At 44.2% G+C, this 21196-nt stretch overlaps 2 protein-coding genes across 4 annotated transcripts in view; both read left to right on the forward strand.

Annotated features, from left to right (window-relative positions):
• Positions 1-1389: 1389 nt before the first annotated feature.
• Positions 1390-12385, forward strand: LOC106561785 (uncharacterized). Of its 3 annotated transcripts, none has more exons than XM_014126026.3 (12): positions 1390-2343; positions 5138-5189; positions 5416-5433; positions 7770-7859; positions 8129-8230; positions 9196-9357; positions 9452-9556; positions 9651-10514; positions 10611-10694; positions 11000-11125; positions 11322-11472; positions 11583-12385. In XM_014126026.3, exons 1-12 carry the CDS (start codon positions 1840-1842, stop codon positions 12037-12039), a joined length of 2715 nt encoding a protein of 904 aa, XP_013981501.2. In that variant the 5' UTR covers positions 1390-1839; the 3' UTR covers positions 12040-12385. The 3 variants fall into 3 exon arrangements, with proteins under 3 accessions (XP_013981501.2, XP_013981502.2, XP_013981503.2); XM_014126027.3 differs by having other exon boundaries at positions 10614-10694; XM_014126028.3 differs by lacking the exon at positions 10611-10694.
• A 1348-nt stretch (positions 12386-13733) lies between these two features.
• Positions 13734-21196, forward strand: part of LOC106561783 (ATP-dependent clpX-like chaperone, mitochondrial) — a 36368-nt gene continuing 28905 nt past the window's right edge. The window contains exons 1-5 of the mRNA XM_082957464.1: positions 13734-13975; positions 14495-14570; positions 15051-15211; positions 15888-16005; positions 16192-16346. Coding sequence (XP_082813590.1) covers positions 14513-14570; positions 15051-15211; positions 15888-16005; positions 16192-16346 — 492 coding nt within the window. The 5' untranslated portion in view covers positions 13734-13975; positions 14495-14512. The remainder of the gene's footprint in view (positions 13976-14494; positions 14571-15050; positions 15212-15887; positions 16006-16191; positions 16347-21196) is intronic.

A 21196-nucleotide genomic window follows, 5' to 3' on the forward strand; every position in this document is an offset into this window, starting at 1 on the left:
AATATGAAGAGTGGTACTCAGTGATGTGTTGCGTTGAATTTTCCCCAAACATAATGCTTTGTATTCTGGACATAAAGTTATTTTCTTTGCCACAACTTATTATGAGACTTGTTAAGCACATTTTATTCCTGAACTTGCTGTACATAGCCCATCTGTAAATAGCCCACTCAATCTACCAACCTCATCCCCATATTGTTTTTATTTACTTTTCTGCTCTTTTGCACACCAGTATTTCTACTTGCACATCACCATCTGCTCATCTATCACTCCAGTGTTAATTTCCTAAATTGTCATTACTTCGCTACTATGGCCTATTTATTGCCAAACCTCCTCACGCCATTTGCACACACTGTATATTAGACTTTCTTTTTTTTCTATTGTGTTATTGACTGTACGCTTGTTTATTCCATGTGTAACTCTGTGTTGTTGTTTGTGTCACACTGCTTTGCTTTATCTTGGCCAGGTCGCAGTTGTAAATGAGAACTTGTTCTCAACTAGCCTACCTGGTTAAATAAAGGTGAAATAAAAATAAAAAATAATAAAAAATAAACTTAGTTTTGCTATAACAAAAGGTGGAATACTTGTTGACTCAAGACATTTGAGCTTTTCATTTGTAATTCATTTGTAAAACAAAATTAAAAACATAATTCCAATTTTATATTATTGTGTGTAGGCCAGTGACAAAAAAAATCTAAATTTAATCAAATGTAAATTCAGGCTGTAACACAAAATATGGAAAAAGTCAAGAGTCGTGAATACTTTCTGAAGGCCCTGTATGTTATACTGAGTGACCGACAGAAAGGGGACTGATATCACTGTATGTTATACTGAGTGACCGACAGAAAGGGAACTGATATCACTGTATGTTATACTGAGTGACCGACAGAAAGGGGACTGATATCACTGTATGTTATACTGAGTGACCGACAGAAAGGGGACTGATATCACTGTATGTTATACTGAGTGACCGACAGAAAGGGGACTGATATCACTGTATGTTTTACTGAGTGACCGACAGAAAGGGAACTGATATCACTGTACGTTATACTGAGTGACCGACAGAAAGGGGACTGATATCAACACTCCTACTCTGTGCCATTGTGGATTGGTGCTACAGGAAAATAATTATGTGGAAATGACGTGCCAGTACAATTATGGCTATTACTGTATGTAAGGGATGTTAACATGGGGCTTTCAGCCTTTCAGAAACAAAGAAAGTCTTACAACAGAGCGTACTGGTCTATGTGCTCATTATTCAATGAGCTCAGTTCAAGTCTCACTTGTCCACTTAAAGAATGCTTTGCTTGTTCAGAATTATCTTGAAAAACTTGAGCATTTTTTTTTTTTTTTTTTCAAGCAGCATGCACTTGGCAATAAATCAACCCGAAAAACACCACAATAAGAAGACATTGGACACTAAGCTTTTCTCCAGATGTTTCCAGAGTTGCGCAATGAAAAATCTTGTTTGACACTCAGAAAAGACAAGTTGTTTTGCACCTTCAGGAAACTACAACCTTTCTTTTTCTCTTTCGGATTTCTTCAAATAGTTCTTCTGTAATTCTGTCTCTCGTTTGTTACCTAGCAAATAGCATACAACTGTCTGTAACATAGTGTGTTTGTGCCTCTCTGGATGTAAGATCCAGCGTCTAGCTCACTGAGTTCTGTGTATGCATATCGGATGTATGCTCCTAGATCACCGTGTTGTGTGTGTGTCAGTAGAGACTAGTGGAACACATCCGGCGAGGAAGCTGTGAACTAAAAAGCTTGTCGGTAGCAGATTTCACTTTTCATTTATTTTTTTTCGGGGGGAAATTGTCAGGACTTAGGACAGGAAGTAGGATGATGAGGGAGGGAGGTGGAGGTGGTTGTCTTGGACTCCCAGGAATGTTACGAGTGTTCTTGTTGGGGACTTGTGCTCTTACGGTCCTGAGCTCTGCAGGCTTGGTGTTCCTTCTGGTGCAAAACATGCGGCTGTCAGCCCACCTGGCCCGGTTGGATCTAAAGCTCCGGGTGCTCTCAGAGACCTCTGACGCCGTGCTGCATCATTCTACAGCAGTATCCCTCAGGGCCAGCAGGGACCCTGGAGAGGAAGCTTCCCACAGGACCAGCAGGGACCCTGGAGAGGAGACTGACAGGTTGCAGGTGCTCTCAGAGGAATCTAGGTGGCAGACATCACCCCACAGGACCAGCAGGGAAGACCCAGGCAGAGAGGAGGCAGAAAGGGAGCTGCAGCATGGCCGACCCCGCAGTAAGAGGAGTCAGGCTGGGAAACACCAGACTAAGCGACAGCAGAAACATGAAGACAGGGATATAATGATGGTGATGACATACTCTATGGTCCCGGTAAGAATCTTCAGAAATGTTTACTACATGAATAACAGACCGTATGTTATATGTCTACTAAGTGAGGTATAGTAGGTTATTTCTTACCTTTATTTAACGAGGCAAGTCAGTTAAGAACAAATTCTTATTTTCAATGACAGCCTAGGAACAGTGGGTTAACTGCCTTGTTCAGGGGGCAGAACGACAGATTTGTACCTTGTCAGCTCAGGGATTCAATCTTGCAAACTTCCGGTTACTAGTCCAACGCTCTAACCACTAGGCTACCTGCCGTCCCAGGTAGATAGTTATTGTAGGTTATTTTTGTAATTTAGTGACTGGATACATTTTTATACTTCTTTCTCGTACTGATTCCCCCCCCCCCCCCCCCCCCCCGTGGGAATTGAACCCACAAAACCCTGGTGTTGCAAGTTCTGAGCCACATTGGATTATACCATGAGTTATGTGGTATGTACAGTATAAACTGTAACAAGACTCTGTTACAGTTTAAGACAAGACCAGCTGTGACTTTCATGGGTTGGCTATTGAGTTTATTCTGATGCATGTAAATCATCATTTCTGATCGCAACAACGTTAAGTTATTGAAGAGTTTGTTTGAGGAAGGAAAATTCAATCTGGAATAGTTTAATATTCACACTCTCCATATGTTCAGAGTCATTTCCTCTTTTCAGTCTTCAGGGATTAGCAGAAATGTCCTTCCTATGCCAAGAATCATCTCGTTGGAAGTCTCTGATTATGAGGAGGATAACTGAGCATGTGTCTGAAATATATCCTATTCCCTATATAGTGCACAACATTTTAGAATAGGGTTCTATAGGACCCTGGTCAAAAGTAGTGCACTATATAGGGAATAGGGTTCTATAGGGCTCTGGTCTAAAGTAGTGCACAACATAGGGAATAGGGTTCTATAGGGCCCTGGTCTAAAGTAGTGCACTATATAGGGAATAGGGTTCTATAGGGCTCTGGTCTAAAGTAGTGCACTGTATAGGGAATAGGGTTCTATAGGGCTCTGGTCTAAAGTAGTACACTATATATAGGGAATAGGGTTCCATTTGGGACTCATGCAGTGGCTTGATACTCCAGCCAAACTCATCCTATCCTCTGGGCCTTTGGCTAAACTACAGAGGGACCCACTTGGCTGGAGAAACTTTCTGAGTGACACAGGAAATGAACATCAAACCACTGAACAGTGGAAAGAAAGAAGAACCAGGTTCATGATTCATCTAGTTTCTCTAAACTGGAGGTTAACTTGCTGTTATCGATCGAGAGACGAAAGAAACGCACACCTGTCAGGGATTTCTTCGTCGGAGGACGATATGGCGAAATCACCGTCGGAAAATGAGGACCAATATGCAGCAGAGTTGAGATGGTTCATTTTGAACTTTTAATAAATTCCAAAACGAACATACAAAAATAACAAAAAAAAACGACCGATACACTGACAGTCCTGTTAGGCTCACACACACACACACACACACACACACACACACACACACACACACACACACACACACACACACACACACACACACACACACACACACACACACACACACACACACACACACACACACACACACACACACACACACACACACTAAACACGGAACAATCTCCCACAATAAAACAGACAAACACACCCAACTAATATAGGACTTCCAATCAAAGGCAACACCACACAGCTGCCTTCAATTGGAAGTCCACCCCAATTAACCAAACATAGACATACAACCAACTAGATCAACATAGAAATACGTAGACAAGGAACAGTGCCCAAAAACCCCGGAATACTAAATCAAATGCCCTTACTACAAAAATACCACCCTGAACCACATAAAACAAATACCCTCTGCCACGTCCTGACCAAACTACAATACCAATTAACCCTTATACTGGCCAGGACGTGACAACACCTATTTAGGCGAGGTGCTGGCTAGCGGACCGGAACACTTAATAAAATAATGGAGAACAGCTCTAGGAGCTCAAGATGCAAAAAATATTTTATGTCCAACGTTTGGACAGACAAGCTGGTGTAACCGATGTGAAATGGCTAGTTAGTTAGCGGTGGTGTAACCGATGTGAAATGGCTAGTTAGTTAGCGGTGGTGTAACCGATGTGAAATGGCTAGTTAGTTAGCGGTGGTGTAACCGATGTGAAATGGCTAGTTAGTTAGCGGTGGTGTAACCGATGTGAAATGGCTAGTTAGTTAGCGGTGGTGTAACCGATGTGAAATGGCTAGTTAGTTAGCGGTGGTGCGCGCTAATAGCGTTTCAATCGGGTGATGTCACTCGCTCCGAGACCTGAAGTAGTTGTTCCCCTTTGCTCTGCCGCGGCTTTTGTGGCGCGATGGGTAACGATGCTTCGTGGGGGTGTCAGTTGTTGATGTGTGCAGAGGGTCCCCTGGTTCAAGCCCAGGTTGGGGCGAGGAGAGGGACGGAAAGCTATACTGTTACACTGTCTTCATCAGGGTATAATGACAAACACTTCAGGATGACTCGATTATATAGTGTCAAAAAGACACACAAAGGTGTCTGTAATTATGGTGTGGCCTGATTATCATTGGTTAATTCTCATATATATTAAAATGGCATACGAAAAACATAAATGTACGATCATAGATACAATTTGGCTACATGAGCCTACAAACATTTACAATCACAAAAATCACAAGAATGGCTTCAGATCAAAGTCTATGTTGAGACCGAAGGGACGTAGGGTCTTTAAATTACAGATCCAAGCTGTAGTGTCCTTTAAGTTGCTGTTATTGTCACCGTTTCCCTTTACTTCTGTCTTTCAGATCAAGGTCCTGTTGGAACTATGCAACAGCACAAAAGACATGTGTTTAACAGGTGTGTTGTTGTTGTTGAAATAGCTCTTCTAATATTCTAGGGTACACAGGTAAGAAAAACACATTTGTTTTTTTTGAAAACTACAATTATTAAAATTAAAAACATTAGGTACTGCCTTAATACAGACAGTACCTCATTGAAATGCTGTATGTTGCTTATTTCACATGAAATGGACATGAATACAAAAAGGTACATTCCTAACCATTCATTCCATCCTACATTACAGGCTCACCAGGACCTCCAGGTAAAACAATCAACAACACTTTCCATCAATCAAAGCATGACAAGGGGGAAAGGGGGATACCTAGTCAGTTGTACAGGGAAAGGGGGGATACCTAGTCAGTTGTACAGGGAAAGGGGGGGATACCTAGTCAGTTGTATAGGGAAAGAGGGGGATACCTAGCCAGTTGTATAGGGAAAGGGGGGACACCTAGTCAGTTGTACAGGGAAAGGGGGGGATACCTAGTCAGTTGTACAGGGAAAGGGGGGATACCTAGTCAGTTGTACAGGGAAAGGGGGGGATACCTAGTCAGTTGTACAGGGAAAGGGGGGGATACCTAGTCAGTTGTACAGGGAAAGGGGGGATACCTAGTCAGTTGTACAGGGAAAGGGGGGGATACCTAGTCAGTTGTACAGGGAAAGGGGGGATACCTAATCAGTTGTACAGGGAAAGGGGGCGATACCTAGTCAGTTGTACAGGGAAAGGGGGATACCTAGTCAGTTGTACAGGGAAGGGGGATACCTAGTCAGTTGGACAGGGAAAGGGGGGGATACCTAGTCAGTTGTACAGGGAAAGGGGGGGATACCTAGTCAGTTGTACAGGGAAAGGGGGGATACCTAGCCAGTTGTACAGGGAAAGGGGGGATACCTAGTCAGTTGTACAGGGAAAGGGGTGATACCTAGTCAGTTGTACAGGGAAAGGGGGATACCTAGTCAGTTGTACAGGGAAAGGGGTGATACCTAGTCAGTTGTACAGGGAAAGGGGGGGATACCTAGTCAGTTGTACAGGGAAAGGGGGATACCTAGTCAGTTGTACAGGGAAAGGGGTGATACCTAGTCAGTTGTACAGGGAAAGGGGGGGATACCTAGTCAGTTGTACAGGGAAAGGGGGATACCTAGTCAGTTGTACAGGGAAAGGGGGGGATACCTAGTCAGTTGTATAGGGAAAGGGGGATACCTAGTCAGTTGTACAGGGAAAGGGGGGGATACCTAGTCAGTTGTACAGGGAAAGGGGGGATACCTAGTCAGTTGTACAGGGAAAGGGGGATACCTAGTCAGTTGTACAGGGAAAGGGGGTATACCTAGTCAGTTGTACAGGGAAAGGGGGATACCTAGTCAGTTGTACAGGGAAGGGGGATACCTAGTCAGTTGTACAGGGAAAGGGGGGATACCTAGTCAGTTGTACAGGGAAAGGGGGGGATACCTAGTCAGTTGTACAGGGAAAGGGGGGGATACCTAGTCAGTTGTACAGGGAAAGGGGGGATACCTAGCCAGTTGTACAGGGAAAGGGGGGATACCTAGTCAGTTGTACAGGGAAAGGGGTGATACCTAGTCAGTTGTACAGGGAAAGGGGGATACCTAGTCAGTTGTACAGGGAAAGGGGGATACCTAGTCAGTTGTACAGGGAAAGGGGGGATACCTAGTCAGTTGTACAGGGAAAGGGGGGATACCTAGTCAGTTGTACAGGGAAAGGGGGATACCTAGTCAGTTGTACAGGGAAAGGGGTGATACCTAGTCAGTTGTATAGGGAAAGGGGGATACCTAGTCAGTTGTACAGGGAAAGGGGGGATACCTAGTCAGTTGTACAGGGAAAGGGGGGATACCTAGTCAGTTGTACAGGGAAAGGGGGATACCTAGTCAGTTGTACAGGGAAAGGGGGATACCTAGTCAGTTGTACAGGGAAAGGGGGGATACCTAGTCAGTTGTACAGGGAAAGGGGGTATACCTAGTCAGTTGTACAGGGAAAGGGGGGATACCTAGTCAGTTGTACAGGGAAAGGGGGATACCTAGTCAGTTGTACAGGGAAAGGGGGGATACCTAGTCAGTTGTACAGGGAAAGGGGGATACCTAGTCAGTTGTACAGGGAAAGGGGGATACCTAGTCAGTTGTACAGGGAAAGGGGGATACCTAGTCAGTTCTACAGGGAAAGGGGGGGATACCTAGTCAGTTGTACAGGGAAAGGGGGATACCTAGTCAGTTGTACAGGGAAATGGGGATACCTAGTCAGTTCTACAGGGAAAGGGGGGGATACCTAGTCAGTTGTACAGGGAAAGGGGTGATACCTAATCAGTTGTACAACTGAATGCCTTCAGCTGAAATGTGTCTTCCACATTTAACCCAACCCCTCTGAATCAGAGAGGTGCGGAGGGCTGCCTTAATCAACATCCACTTCGTCGGCGCCCTGGGGAAGAGTGGGTTAACTACCTTGCTCAGGGGGCAGAACGATAGATTTTGTACCATGTCAGCTCGGGGATTTGATCCAACAACCTTATCGGTTACTGGCCCAACGCTCCAAAAAAAAAAAGGCATCTAGTCATACATGTAGTTATCGATGATCATACAGGATGATATCTGTTCAAGGCACTCCAGGTGTGGATGGGAAGCCAGGAATCAATGCTACAGAAGGCATACCAGGACCACCTGGAGCTGCAGGGAGACGAGGGAAAAAAGGTCAGACAATGTTGGTGGTATGTGATTTTTTCCTCCATGCACAAGTGCTCTATTATACATGTGCAGACAAGTGGAGGCTGGTGTCACCTTAAATAGGAGGATTTGTAATTCATTCTATTCCAGCCATTACAATGATTCCATCTTCCAATTCAAAGTGACACCAGCCTCCACTGGTAAAGACCTAATGAAACTAAATAATTTAAAGAAATCAGTCAACAACAACAAAAGATCCATCCATAACTATCATGATGACCCCCTTGCCTGTTCAGGTCCCCCTGGAGAGAGAGGGGAGCCTGGGGTGAAAGGAGACGTGGGAGACCCTGGACCTCCAGGACTGAAGGACGAGAACACCAATGACATCGTCATAGAGGGTAAAAGAGGGTAGAGTTCTCATTCTCTTAAAAATCCATCTTACTAGATCACCCTACTAGTTCACCCTACTAGATCACCCTACTAGCTCACCCTACTAGTTCACCCTACTAGATAACCCTACCAGTTAATCTTACTAGTTCATCTTACTAGCTCACCCTACTTGATCACCCTACCAGTTCATCTTACTAGTTCATCTTACTAGCTCACCCTACTAGATCACCCTACCAGTTAATCTTACTAGTTCATCTTACTAGTTAATCTTACTAGTTCATCTTACTAGCTCACCCTACTAGTTCACCCTACTAGCTCACCCTACTAGTTCATCTTACTAGCTCACCCTACTAGTTCATCTTACTAGCTCACCCTACTAGTTCATCTTACTAGCTTACCCTACTAGTTCATCTTACTAATTCATCTTACTAGTTCATCTTACTAGCTCACCCTACTAGCTCACCCTACTAGTTCACCCTACTAGCTCACCCTACTAGTTCATCTTACTAGCTCACCCTACTAGTTAATGTTACTAGCTCACCCTACTAGTTCATCTTACTAGCTCACCCTACTAGCTCACCCTACTAGCTCACCCTACTAGTTCATCTTACTAGCTCACCCTAGCTCACCCTACTAGTTCATCTTACTAGCTCACCCTACTAGTTCATCTTACTAGCTCACCCTACTAGTTAATCTTACTAGTTCATCTTACTAGCTCACCCTACTAGCTCACCCTACTAGTTCATCTTACTAGCTCACCCTACTAGTTAATCTTACTAGCTCACCCTACTAGCTCACCCTACTAGTTCATCTTACTAGATCATCCTCAACTACATTTGAGCTACTAACACTTATTTTGCAGATAGTTACAATTGATGTTTTACTTGCAATGATCATAATTGTATTACATACTGTAACTGTTAGTTTATCTGAGAAGCCTGTTCAGATCCTGTGCCTCTGGTTGTGTTTGAAGGGCCTCCGGGTCCAAGGGGCCCTCCTGGCCCTGCCGGTCCCCCTGGTCTACCTGGCTGCCCAGCGACCTTAGAGGACCCAGAACCCTCTAGAAATTGGACCATGAGAGCACACTTGTTAGAGAACACCTGTCTCCGTCAAGCCAACATGTCTGACTCTCTGGGTGAGTATGCTGTCAGAGATTCCACCAACAATGACATGCATTCATCCTCACTGTCACTGTAAAACACCGTTCCATTTTTCTCTAAACCTCTTAGGTACAGAAAATACAGCCACAAGCAGTAACACCTTGAATGTAACCAACGCAGAGAATGTTAATCGAACCATCAGAGTAGATATCCATCAAGCCAACATGTCTACGGGTAAGCGTACTGTCCTGGCAGAGATTCCAACCAAAAACAACTCAGAATTACCAAGTATGAACATACGTTTATTCCTCTCTCTCTCCCCTTTTAGAGTCAGCGAATCTAGCCGCAAGTAATGACACGTTGAGTGAAACTGACACCGAGAACGAGGAAGCAAATGACCGACAAATGACATACACAAAGATTGTGGAAGAAGGACCTTTGAACGCAACTGAGAGCAAGATTGTGGAAGACGGACCTTTGAACTCAACTGACACTGAGATTGTGGAAGAAGTACCTTTGAACGCAACTGACAGCAAGATTGTGGAAGAAGGACCTTTGAACGCAACTGACAGTAAGATTGTGGAAGAAGGACCTTTGAATGCAACTGACAGTAAGATTGTGGAAGAAGGACCTTTGAACGCAACTGACAGCAAGATTGTGGAAGAAGGACCTTTGAATGCAACTGACAGTAAGATTGTGGAAGAAGGACCTTTGAACGCAACTGACAGCAAGATTGTGGAAGAAGGACCTTTGAATGCAACTGACAGTAAGATTGTGGAAGAAGGACCTTTGAACGCAACTGACAGTAAGATTGTGGAAGAAGGACCTTTGAATGCAACTGACAGTAAGATTGTGGAAGAAGGACCTTTGAACGCAACTGACAGTAAGATTGTGGAAGAAGGACCTTTGAACTCAACTGACACTGAGATTGTGGAAGAAGTACCTTTGAACGCAACTGAGAGCAAGATTGTGGAAGACGGACCTTTGAACTCAACTGACACTGAGATTGTGGAAGAAGTACCTTTGAACGCAACTGACAGCAAGATTGTGGAAGAAGGACCTTTGAACGCAACTGACAGTAAGATTGTGGAAGAAGGACCTTTGAATGCAACTGACAGTAAGATAGTGGAAGAAGGACCTTTGAACGCAACTGACACCGAGATTGTGGAAGAAGCAGCATTTAAGAAAACTGGTATGAAACTATTTAAATCTATAAAGGGGTTGAATTAGAATGGTGAAGGTATTGAAATTGTCTTCATAATTGATAGCATTTTATATTAATTTTCAGCAGAAATCTTCTCTGCTCCCCCCAATGACACCTTGAATGTAACCGACACAGAGGATGCGAAAGAAGCACCTGTTTGGAAAGCTGGTATCAAAACTATTTCTACATAGGCAATATAGGGGGTTCAATTGGGATGTTGAAGGTAGATTATTTTTCTTTATAATTGGTTGCATTTTGTCAACAGAAGGCCTTAAAGTCTTCACTGTTCCCTCCAATGTAACCACAGCATTTAAAAGGTACAGTCTGGAAAGCTTAGTTTGTACTACTGTACTGTACCTTCAACATTTACCTCATGAGCGCCCCCTAGTGGAAACTGTTGCTTAGTGAAGTCTTTTACGTCATTTCAAACATTGTCATTATTTAATTTCCATGTTTCTCTTTTGTATCCATAGAAGACATTATCAAAACAATAACATGCTTTCCAAACGTCACTAAAATGGAAACTACATTTGGAGTTTGGATGCAAGATGCAGCCCAGGTGAACGATAACCACATTTGGATGGCTGAACACTTTTCAGGTACAGTACTTTTGGCAAGTCTTAAAGAAAAGACCAGTAATAATGAGGAAATATGTTTTATAATAGGGAAAACTCAGGCGCAAAGAAATAAATCAGCTGGTACAATACATAAAGTTGATATAAAAGTTGCAACAATGAAACAATTTCCAGCAGAAAGATACTGTGTGTTCGCGATTTACATTTATTTGGCTTTCAGGTCGAGTCTTGCAGGAGTACAAGAGCATTGCATCATTTTCTAACAGCAGCAGCAGGTCTATTGACATGAGGAAGTTCTACCAGGGTTGTGGACACATCATCTACAATGGGTCGATGTACTATCACAATGCAGGAACCTCGAAAGTTGTCAAGTAGGCGTTTCTTTACTGCAGTTTAAAGCAACGCATATATTATCAGATATGTTTTTTCAATATCTTGTACAGGATTCTAAGTATTTGACCCCATTCTCAATATTTTACAGGGATAACCTGAAGACCAGGAGATTACAGACACTGGCCGTTGAGAATGCTCTTTACCACAATCGAACCTATCTCTTCCACAACTCCAAGACATACTTTAAGTTTGCTGTGGACGAGAACGGACTGTGGCTCATATATGCTTCAGTTGTCAATGGGACCATGATGGTTGCCAAGTTAAACCATAAGAGGTTTTCTGTGTTGTCTGTGGTTAGCACGTCCTATCCTGTACTGAACGCTGGGAATGCTTTTGTTGCATATGGAGTTCTGTATATGACTGACACCAAAGACACAAAAGTCACACATGCCTTTGACTTAATGAAAGAGAAACCTTTGAATGTAAATTTGGATCTCAGATCAGCCAATGGTATTATGGCTATGTTGTCATATTATCCCCGAAATCAACTTTTGTATATGTGGGACAACAGCTATGTGAAAATATGCAAGGTTTATTTTTTTTAGTTTGGATCAAAAAGTCTAGTCAAATGTTATGGTCGTAAATAAATCTTATGGTCGTAAATAAATCTTATGATCGTAAATAAATCTTATGATCGTGGGAGACATTCTGCCTAGGAGAATACAGCCATACCTTGAATGTAACCAATGCAGAGAAGGTTCTATTAACAAATCAGAGCACACACCCATCAAGCCAACATGTCTATGATTGTCCTGGCAGAGTGTTCTCATTTTTTAAGAATTTGAATGTCATAAAATATATATTTTTGTATAATATTTGGCATCGGGTTTTTTTTTTTCTTCTTCTTCTCATTCATTTTGTACAATTACCAATAAAAACATGTTTTCTTTTCATATTTTACAGTAATTCTCTACCTGATCCTCAATTCAATCAACTGTAAATCCAGCCCTCATTCCCCTTCAAAGTTTGATAATGCGAACCACTACATATGCTAAAGTCTGACCTCAAAACATAAATAGAAAAAAACTAAATTCTGTAACAATGCGAACAGAACAAAACAGAGGTACCAAGTAGGCCTAGTAAACAGAATATCAGATCAATAAAGGCATGACACAATCTATATTTAGGCTAGTTAACAACACAGTAAACAAAAGGTGAATGGAGACCCAAATAACCAAAACATAGCCTACAGTCTACTACAGTGAGATGCAGTCTACTACAATAAGATGCAGCCTACTACAGTGAGATGTAGCCTACTACAGTGAGATGCAGCCATGCACAACTGTCTTGCCGAACAAATAGGTCTATAGGCTGCTTCAATCATTCAAAATCACAGCGGAAGCCAATCCAGGAAGAAAATTAAAAAAAAAACATGAAAATATGCACCGCCCTATGGGACTCCCAATCACAGCCAGATGTGATACCACCTGGATTCGAACCAGGGACTGTAGTGACACCTTTCGCACTGAGATGCAGTGCCTTAGACTGCTGCGCCACTCGAGTCTAGCTGCTCCAGTGGCTTTCCATAGCCCTCCTACACACACCGTAGCGTGTTCTTTCCATTGTGCTGGCGGAGCGGAGATACAGATTTTGCGCCATCTTGTCACTCAATTATTTGAACTTTTTTGCTAGTTTTATAAAGGGACATAAAACTGAAACTGAGGGGGCTCGGACACTTTTTGCCCCCTCGTGGTGCCGGGGCCAATGGGGGCCCCGGCACCATCCTTAAATTGGAGGCCCCATCCTTAAATTGGATAATTCTGCATTTTTCAAACATTATACTTAATTCTATGTAAAAAATTTAAAAAGTGTATATTTTTCTGCATACCTCTTGCTTGAGCTGTCTGGTGGCTATTTTTTTAATAAACAAAATATGTTTCTCTGATAAAATATTGAAAGGACTGTGAGTCTCATTCAGTACATTTTGATTTTGGTTGCTTTTTCCTAAAGTCTACCAACTTTGCCAACAGGCATGCCAGCTAATATAGTTAGTTATACAAGATGGCTACTCTTAACTTGATTGAAAGTCTGAAATTGATTACTAGCTAGTTATGAGTTTGGGAACCTATCTGGGCTGTAGTTATACAGCGTTTAACGAATCAGCAAGTCTGAAATTGATTACTAGCTAGTTATGAGGTTGAGAACCTATCTGGGCTGTAGTTATACAGCGTTTAACGAATCAGCAAGTCTGAAATTGATAACTAGCTAGTTATGAGGTTGAGAACCTATCTGGGCTGTAGTTATACAGCGTTTAACGAATCAGCAAGTCTGAAATGTCCCAGTTTCCCGATTAGCACGTAAACAAGCGGGGTTACCCCATACTACCTGGACGGTAACACATTGGTTATGAAGGACATCGTTGACCTGTTACCCTTAAAACAGTCGCAGTGACTCGACAAAAAAATAAATAATTGTGCTCCGGGAAGAAAACTGTCAAAAACTTGTTTTTGGTTCCATCGTGCTCTTTTACGTAGTCGACAGGTAAAGTTAACTGGCTAGTAAACTATTATTGTTAAGTCTTACATTTTTGAGTCTCTTAAACATGTCACATAGCTAACCAGTTGACATGTTTAGTTATATTTCACCGGTTAGCTAGATAAATGACCTTTTTTCCGGAATGCTCACTTGTTTTTCTGTCGTTAGCCGTGTTTGCTAGCTAAAATTAGCAAGTTAGCTTCCCCACTGGCTTCCAAGTCCGGCTTTGGCCTTCCAGCTCCAGGGGAAGTTATTTCTATTTCAACTTTGTATAATAGCTTTGTAAATCACGTAACTAGTTGAGCCCGCTGCTACTTGTTGACGGGTGAAACTGAATAACTAGTTAGCTGTATTGTTAGTAAGGAGTTTAGTTCCGTCAGATTTGTGTTTGTAATGTTACTGATGCTAGCTACCAATGTCCTAGGTAACTACAGTACCTAACAGCTGCCCGGGATGATTCATGCTGGTTAGTTTTAATCCTGTTTATTATTATTTTATTTTTTTAATCTGTGTTTTATTTGCTAGACATTGATTGACTAAAGTATGTCCTGCACATGCACATCATCGGCCGTGAGGATATTCTTGAATTCAGCACACAGAGGTAAGAACACTTTGCAATCTTGAGAAATTGTCAAGTTATTAACTACAGTAATCTATCTAAACGCGTCTCTAGAGAAACTACGTGACAATGACCTCGTTAAGTCGTTTTTGAAAACAGGTCGTCCTGTTGCATTGCTTTTACATTTAACATCTTTTGACACATTTGGTGTGAGAATTGTGTGCAATGTCACATGCGGCAGCTAGCTATATTTCCGTAATACCAAATGTTGATGTTGACATTTGTAAACAACACGTTAGGCTCCGTCCTAATTCATGATTTCCGGGAAAGGCTGATCTAATGATTGGCTGATGGGGGAGGAAACAAGGCATAGCATTAGAATGAATCATTCTATATCTATGGAACGGGGAAGTTAGCCTGACCTAATATGAATCATGGCCATCCAGAAATAAAATAAGTACAAGTTTATAGATTTATAATATAGGCCTAAACATTTGGTTGCGTTGTGTTTCTGTTGTACAGGACTGTCTGGTTCTCGTGTTCAACTGTATGCTTTGAGCAGACCTAGTTCATGTGAAGCTCACCTACATCCCAGAGTCCGAGTGAGATCCTTCCATGAAACGGCAGTATGTTTCGTTGCTAAAGATGGAACAACCAAGGATGGATCCAGCGACGATGGAAAGGTAAACTTGATTCCGTTGGATTAGGACATATCTGTTTGCCGCTTTACAGAATGAATCACCCAGTGGTGACTAGCTTGGACCCAGATCTGTTTGTGCTGTCAGACGGCTTGTTCCCAGATCTGTTTATGCTAAGCGGTGACATCTTGATTTAATGATGGAACTGACCCCCATCTCTGGTGGTGACATCATAATTGAAATGGAACTAACCCCCATCTCTGGTGGTGACATCATAATTTAAATGGAACTGACCCCCATCTCTGGTGGTGACATCATAATTGAAATGGAACTGACCCCCCATCTCTGGTGGTGACATCATAATTGAAATGGAACTGACCCCCATCTCTGGTGGTGACATCATAATTGAAATGGAACTGACCCCCATCTCTGGTGGTGACATCATAATTGAAATGGAACTGACCCCCATCTCTGGTGGTGACATCATAATTGAAATGGAACTGACCCCCATCTCTGGTGGTGACATCATAATTGAAATGGAACTGACCCCCATCTCTGGTGGTGACAAGACACAATAATAGACTTTCTAATAAATACACAGTGGTTTTCAACAAGTGACAATGACATAGCTTCCTATCTGTGGCTACATTGTTTTTCCTGCTGTGTTGCATTCATGATAGTATGTCTCTCTCTCTCTCTCTATTGTGTTGATCATATGCAGAAGAACCTCAGTGAAGGAAAGAGACCTTCGGCCTCTTCTGGTGGATCAGGGAAGGGGGGTAACCAGCTGCACTGTCCCAAATGTGGAGACCCATGTACACATGTGGAGACCTTTGTATGTGAGTACCTTTTAAAAAAAAAAAAAGATATGATGTTCACACAGGCTGTATTTTCTAAAGATTCAAGTTGTAGAAAAAGCAGTGGTATAAATGATTTGACTTGTCACACAGTCACTACTATTGTATGAAATCAGAGATGGATAAGGGAAACATTTCCAATTGTATACATTTTTTTTTCTCCCCCAGCGTCAACACGTTTTGTAAAGTGTGAGAAATGCCATCACTTTTTCGTGGTGCTCTCTGAGACGGACTCTAAGAAGGGTCTGAATACAGAAGCAGAGTCGCCCCCTGAGGCTGTCAAAATAGCCTTCACACAGAAACCTCCCCCGCCACCCAAAAAGGTACAGCGCACCAATGACCATAAACAGGAACTGGTTCTTGTTTCACCTGTTTTTTGTTGTTTTGGTTTTAGTTTTTATGATGTGATGGTTATCTTCAAACAGGAATTACCCTGATGACGCTGCACGGTATAGCTGGAGCTATAATGCATTACCTACATTTTTTTTTTTTTTTTTTTTTTTTTTTTTTTTCTTCTCTTCTTCGGGGCACTGAGCAAATTTCAGGTCTGCTGAGCGCAAACTTGAACGTTGTGAAAATTCTGTACAACTTCCAGAGCGCGTTTACTGTGAACACTGAGGCTGTACCTGCTTTAAGTTACAGTTTTAACAGTGGACAAGTAGGCTACTGTGGCTATTTGATCATAATGTAGACCTACCAGAGTGGCCTACCATCAAGAACAATGGAGAAAATGCATCCCATAACATTTTTTTAATTATATAAACAAATGTTGAGGTAGGCTATATGATCACACCGGTAATAGATCTGTTGTTGTATTACTTTTGAGGCACAGCTGAGTGAGCATACATTTAAATTATTAGCGTTTTATTTCACTGGGCTGATGGTGCCTGCATCTGATGGTCAGTCTCAGTGGAGGGAGAGAGCAGCAGACTGAGGGTCAGTCTCAGCGGAGGGAGAAAGCAGCAGACTGAGGGTCAGTCTCAGCGGAGGGAGAGAGCAGCAGACTGAGGGTCCGTCTCAGCGGAGGGAGAGAGCAGCAGACTGAGGGTCAGTCTCAGCAGAGAGAGAGAGCAGCAGACTGAGGGTCCGTCTCAGCGGAGGGAGAAAGCAGCAGACTGAGGGTCAGTCTCAGCGGAGGGAGAGAGCAGCAGACTGAGGGTCCGTCTCAGCGGAGGGAGAGAGCAGCAGACTGAGGGTTCCTTTCTCAACATTCCTCCACTCTCCCTTTCCTCCACTGTCACTGAACAAAAGGGGTCACCGTCTTCCAACTGAGGGCGAAACTCGAGTCGCACCTGTCGTGACTTGACTTTAACATTAGTCTGAAGACAGTTGATTAGATAAATAACAAACTATGTTTAATTGTTACCTGATTTTTTTTAATTAATCATGTAACAATTAACTCATTAGGATCTGGGGCACCACGAGAGCGGTTCTTTAAAGAGTTACCATCTCCCGGATTAAACTCTAAAGGTCTTTACCTATCACATCCATAAACAGTCAACTTATTAATCATAACCTTGTATCATATCATCATTCTAAACAGTCGAAACCCCTACCTATATGTACATAGCTTCCTAAATTACCTCGTACCCCTGCACATCCATTTAGTACTGCCTGTATAGCCATGTTATTTCTATTCGTTATTCACTGTGTATTTATGACTCGTGTCATCATTTAAATCAATCATTATTCAATCAAAATGTATTTCTAAAGGCCTTTTTACATCAGCCGATGTCACAAAGTGCTGTACAGAAACCCAGCCTAAAACCCCCAAACAGCAAGCAATGCAGATGTAGAAGCACGGTGGCTAGGAAAAACTCCCTGGAAAGGCAAGGAACCTTGGAAGAAACCTAGAGAGGAACCAGGCTTTGAGGGGTGGCCAGTCCTCTTCTGGCTGTGCCAGGTGGAGATTATAAGAGTACATGGCCATTAAGAACAGATTGTTTGTCAAGATGTTCATAGATGACCAGCAGGGTCAAATAATAATCGCAGAACAGTTGAAAATGGAGCAGCAGCACGACAAGGTAGCACATCTGGTGAACAGGCCAGGGTTCCATAGCCCCAGGTAGGACAGCAGAAAGTGGATCAGCAGCACTGGAGACGAGGATAGCCAGAGGCATGGTCCTAGGGCTCTCGTCCTCCTGGAGGGGAGAATTAGATGGCGCGTTCTTAAGAATACACAGGACACCAGATATAACAGACTGAACCCAGCCCTGGCACAGAGTGCTGCAGCATAGAGACTGAGACAGGGGGAGGTCAGGGAACACTGGGGCCCCATCCAACAATACCCCCCGGACAGGGCCAACCAGGAAGGATATAACCCCACCCACTTTGCCAAAGCACTGCCCCCACACCACTAGAGGGATATCTACAGACCACCAACTTACTGCCCTGAGACCAGGCTGAGTATAGACCCCACACCACTAGAGGGATATCTACAGACCAGGCTGAGTATAGACCCCACACAACTAGAGGGATATCTACAGACCAGGCTGAGTATAGATCCCACACCACTAGAGGGATATCAACAGACCAGGCTGAGTATAGACCCCACACCACTAGAGGGATATCAACAGACCAGGCTGAGTATAGACCCCACACCACTAGAGGGATATCAACAGACCAGGCTGAGTATAGACCCCACACCACTAGAGGGATATCTACAGACCAGGCTGAGTATAGACCCCACACAACTAGAGGGATATCTACAGACCAGGCTGAGTATAGACCCCACACCACTAGAGGGATATCAACAGACCAGGCTGAGTATAGCCCCCACACCACTAGAGGGATATCAACAGACCAGGCTGAGTATAGACCCCACACCACTAGAGGGATATCAACAGACCAGGCTGAGTATAGACCCCACACCACTAGAGGGATATCAACAGACCACCAGGCTGAGTATAGACCCCACACCACTAGAGGGATATCAACAGACCAGGCTGAGTATAGACCCCACACCACTAGAGGGATATCAACAGACCAGGCTGAGTATAGACCCCACACCACTAGAGGGATATCAACAGACCAGGCTGAGTATAGACCCCACACCACTAGAGGGATATCAACAGACCAGGCTGAGTATAGACCCCACACCACTAGAGGGATATCAACAGACCACCAGGCTGAGTATAGACCCCACACCGCTAGAGGGATATCAACAGACCACCATCTTACTACCCTGAGACGAGGCTGAGTATAGCCCACAAAGATCTCCTCCACCGCACGAGCCCGAGGGGGACGCAAAACCGGACAGGAAGATCAAGTCAGTGACTCAAGCCTGGCACGACGTGACGCAGCCCTCCTAGAGCACCAGTAAGCCAGTGACTCAGCCCCTGTTATATGGTCCGAAGCAGAGAATCCCAGTGGAGCGAGGGGAGCAAGGGCGGTTCGTCACTTCAGTGCCTTGCCGTTCACCTTCGCACCTCTCGGCCAGACTACACTCAATCGTAGGACCTACCGAAGAGATGAGTCCTCAATAAAGACTTAAAGGCCGAGACCGAGTCTGTGTCTCTCACATGGGTAGGCAGACCATTGCATAAAAATGGAGCTCTATAGGAGAAAGCCTTGCCTCCAGCTGTTTGCTTAGAAATTCTAGGGACAATAAGGAGGCCTGCGTCTTGTGACCGTAGCGTACGTGTAGGTATGTACGGCAGGACCAAATCGGAAAGATAGGTAGGAGCAAGCCCATGTAATGCTTTGTAGGTTAGCAGTAAAACCTTGAAATTGTTGATGATTAGTTATTTGAGAAGGAGACCAAGTCAAGACGTTGGACCGGGTGATTCAGTTTATAGTAAGGCAGTTTATTATGAGACAAAGATATTTGGCAAAGCGTGCACGGACTCCTTCGTTTAGCTCATAGGGAACTAGCAGAAGAGAGCCCCGAAACATAGTATACATCCAATTCATACAATGAAATAACAGTGTGTTGACGTTGAGTCTAGTAGGTCCGCTCTCCTGACTGGTCGATGAGTGGAGGGACGGTCCACTCTCCAGGTGCAGTGTGTTGACGTTGAGTCTAGTAGGTCCGCTCTCCTGACTGGTCGATGAGTGGAGGGACGGTCCACTCTCCAGGTGCAGTGTGTTGACGTTGAGTCTAGTAGGTCCGCTCTCCTGACTGGTCGATGAGTGGAGGGACGGTCCACTCTCCAGGTGCAGTGTGTTGACGTTGAGTCTAGTAGGTCCGCTCTCCTGACTGGTCGATGAGTGGAGGGACGGTCCACTCTCCAGGTGCAGTGTGTTGACGTTGAGTCTAGTAGGTCCGCTCTCCTGACTGGTCGATGAGTGGAGGGACGGTCCACTCTCCAGGTGCAGTGTGTTGACGTTGAGTCTAGTAGGTCCGCTCTCCTGACTGGTCGATGAGTGGAGGGACGGTCCACTCTCCAGGTGCAGTGTGTTGACGTTGAGTCTAGTAGGTCCGCTCTCCTGACTGGTCGATGAGTGGAGGGACGGTCCACTCTCCAGGTGCAGTGTGTTGACGTTGAGTCTAGTAGGTCCGCTCTCCTGACTGGTCGATGAGTGGAGGGACGGTCCACTCTCCAGGTGCAGTGTGTTGACGTTGAGTCTAGTAGGTCCGCTCTCCTGACTGGTCGATGAGTGGAGGGACGGTCCACTCTCCAGGTGCAGTGTGTTGACGTTGAGTCTAGTAGGTCCGCTCTCCTGACTGGTCGATGAGTGGAGGGACGGTCCACTCTCCAGGTGCAGTGTGTTGACGTTGAGTCTAGTAGGTCCGCTCTCCTGACTGGTCGATGAGTGGAGGGACGGTCCACTCTCCAGGTGCAGTGTGTTGACGTTGAGTCTAGTAGGTCCGCTCTCCTGACTGGTCGATGAGTGGAGGGACGGTCCACTCTCCAGGTGCAGTGTGTTGACGTTGAGTCTAGTAGGTCCGCTCTCCTGACTGGTCGATGAGTGGAGGGACGGTCCACTCTCCAGGTGCAGTGTGTTGACGTTGAGTCTAGTAGGTCCGCTCTCCTGACTGGTCGATGAGTGGAGGGACGGTCCACTCTCCAGGTGCAGTGTGTTGACGTTGAGTCTAGTAGGTCCGCTCTCCTGACTGGTCGATGAGTGGAGGGACGGTCCACTCTCCAGGTGCAGTGTGTTGACGTTGAGTCTAGTAGGTCCGCTCTCCTGACTGGTCGATGAGTGGAGGGACGGTCCACTCTCCAGGTGC

This window comes from Salmo salar, chromosome 10 (genome assembly GCF_965601325.2).
Source record: "Salmo salar chromosome 10, fSalSal1, whole genome shotgun sequence".
Classification (NCBI taxonomy): Eukaryota; Metazoa; Chordata; class Actinopteri; order Salmoniformes; family Salmonidae; genus Salmo; species Salmo salar.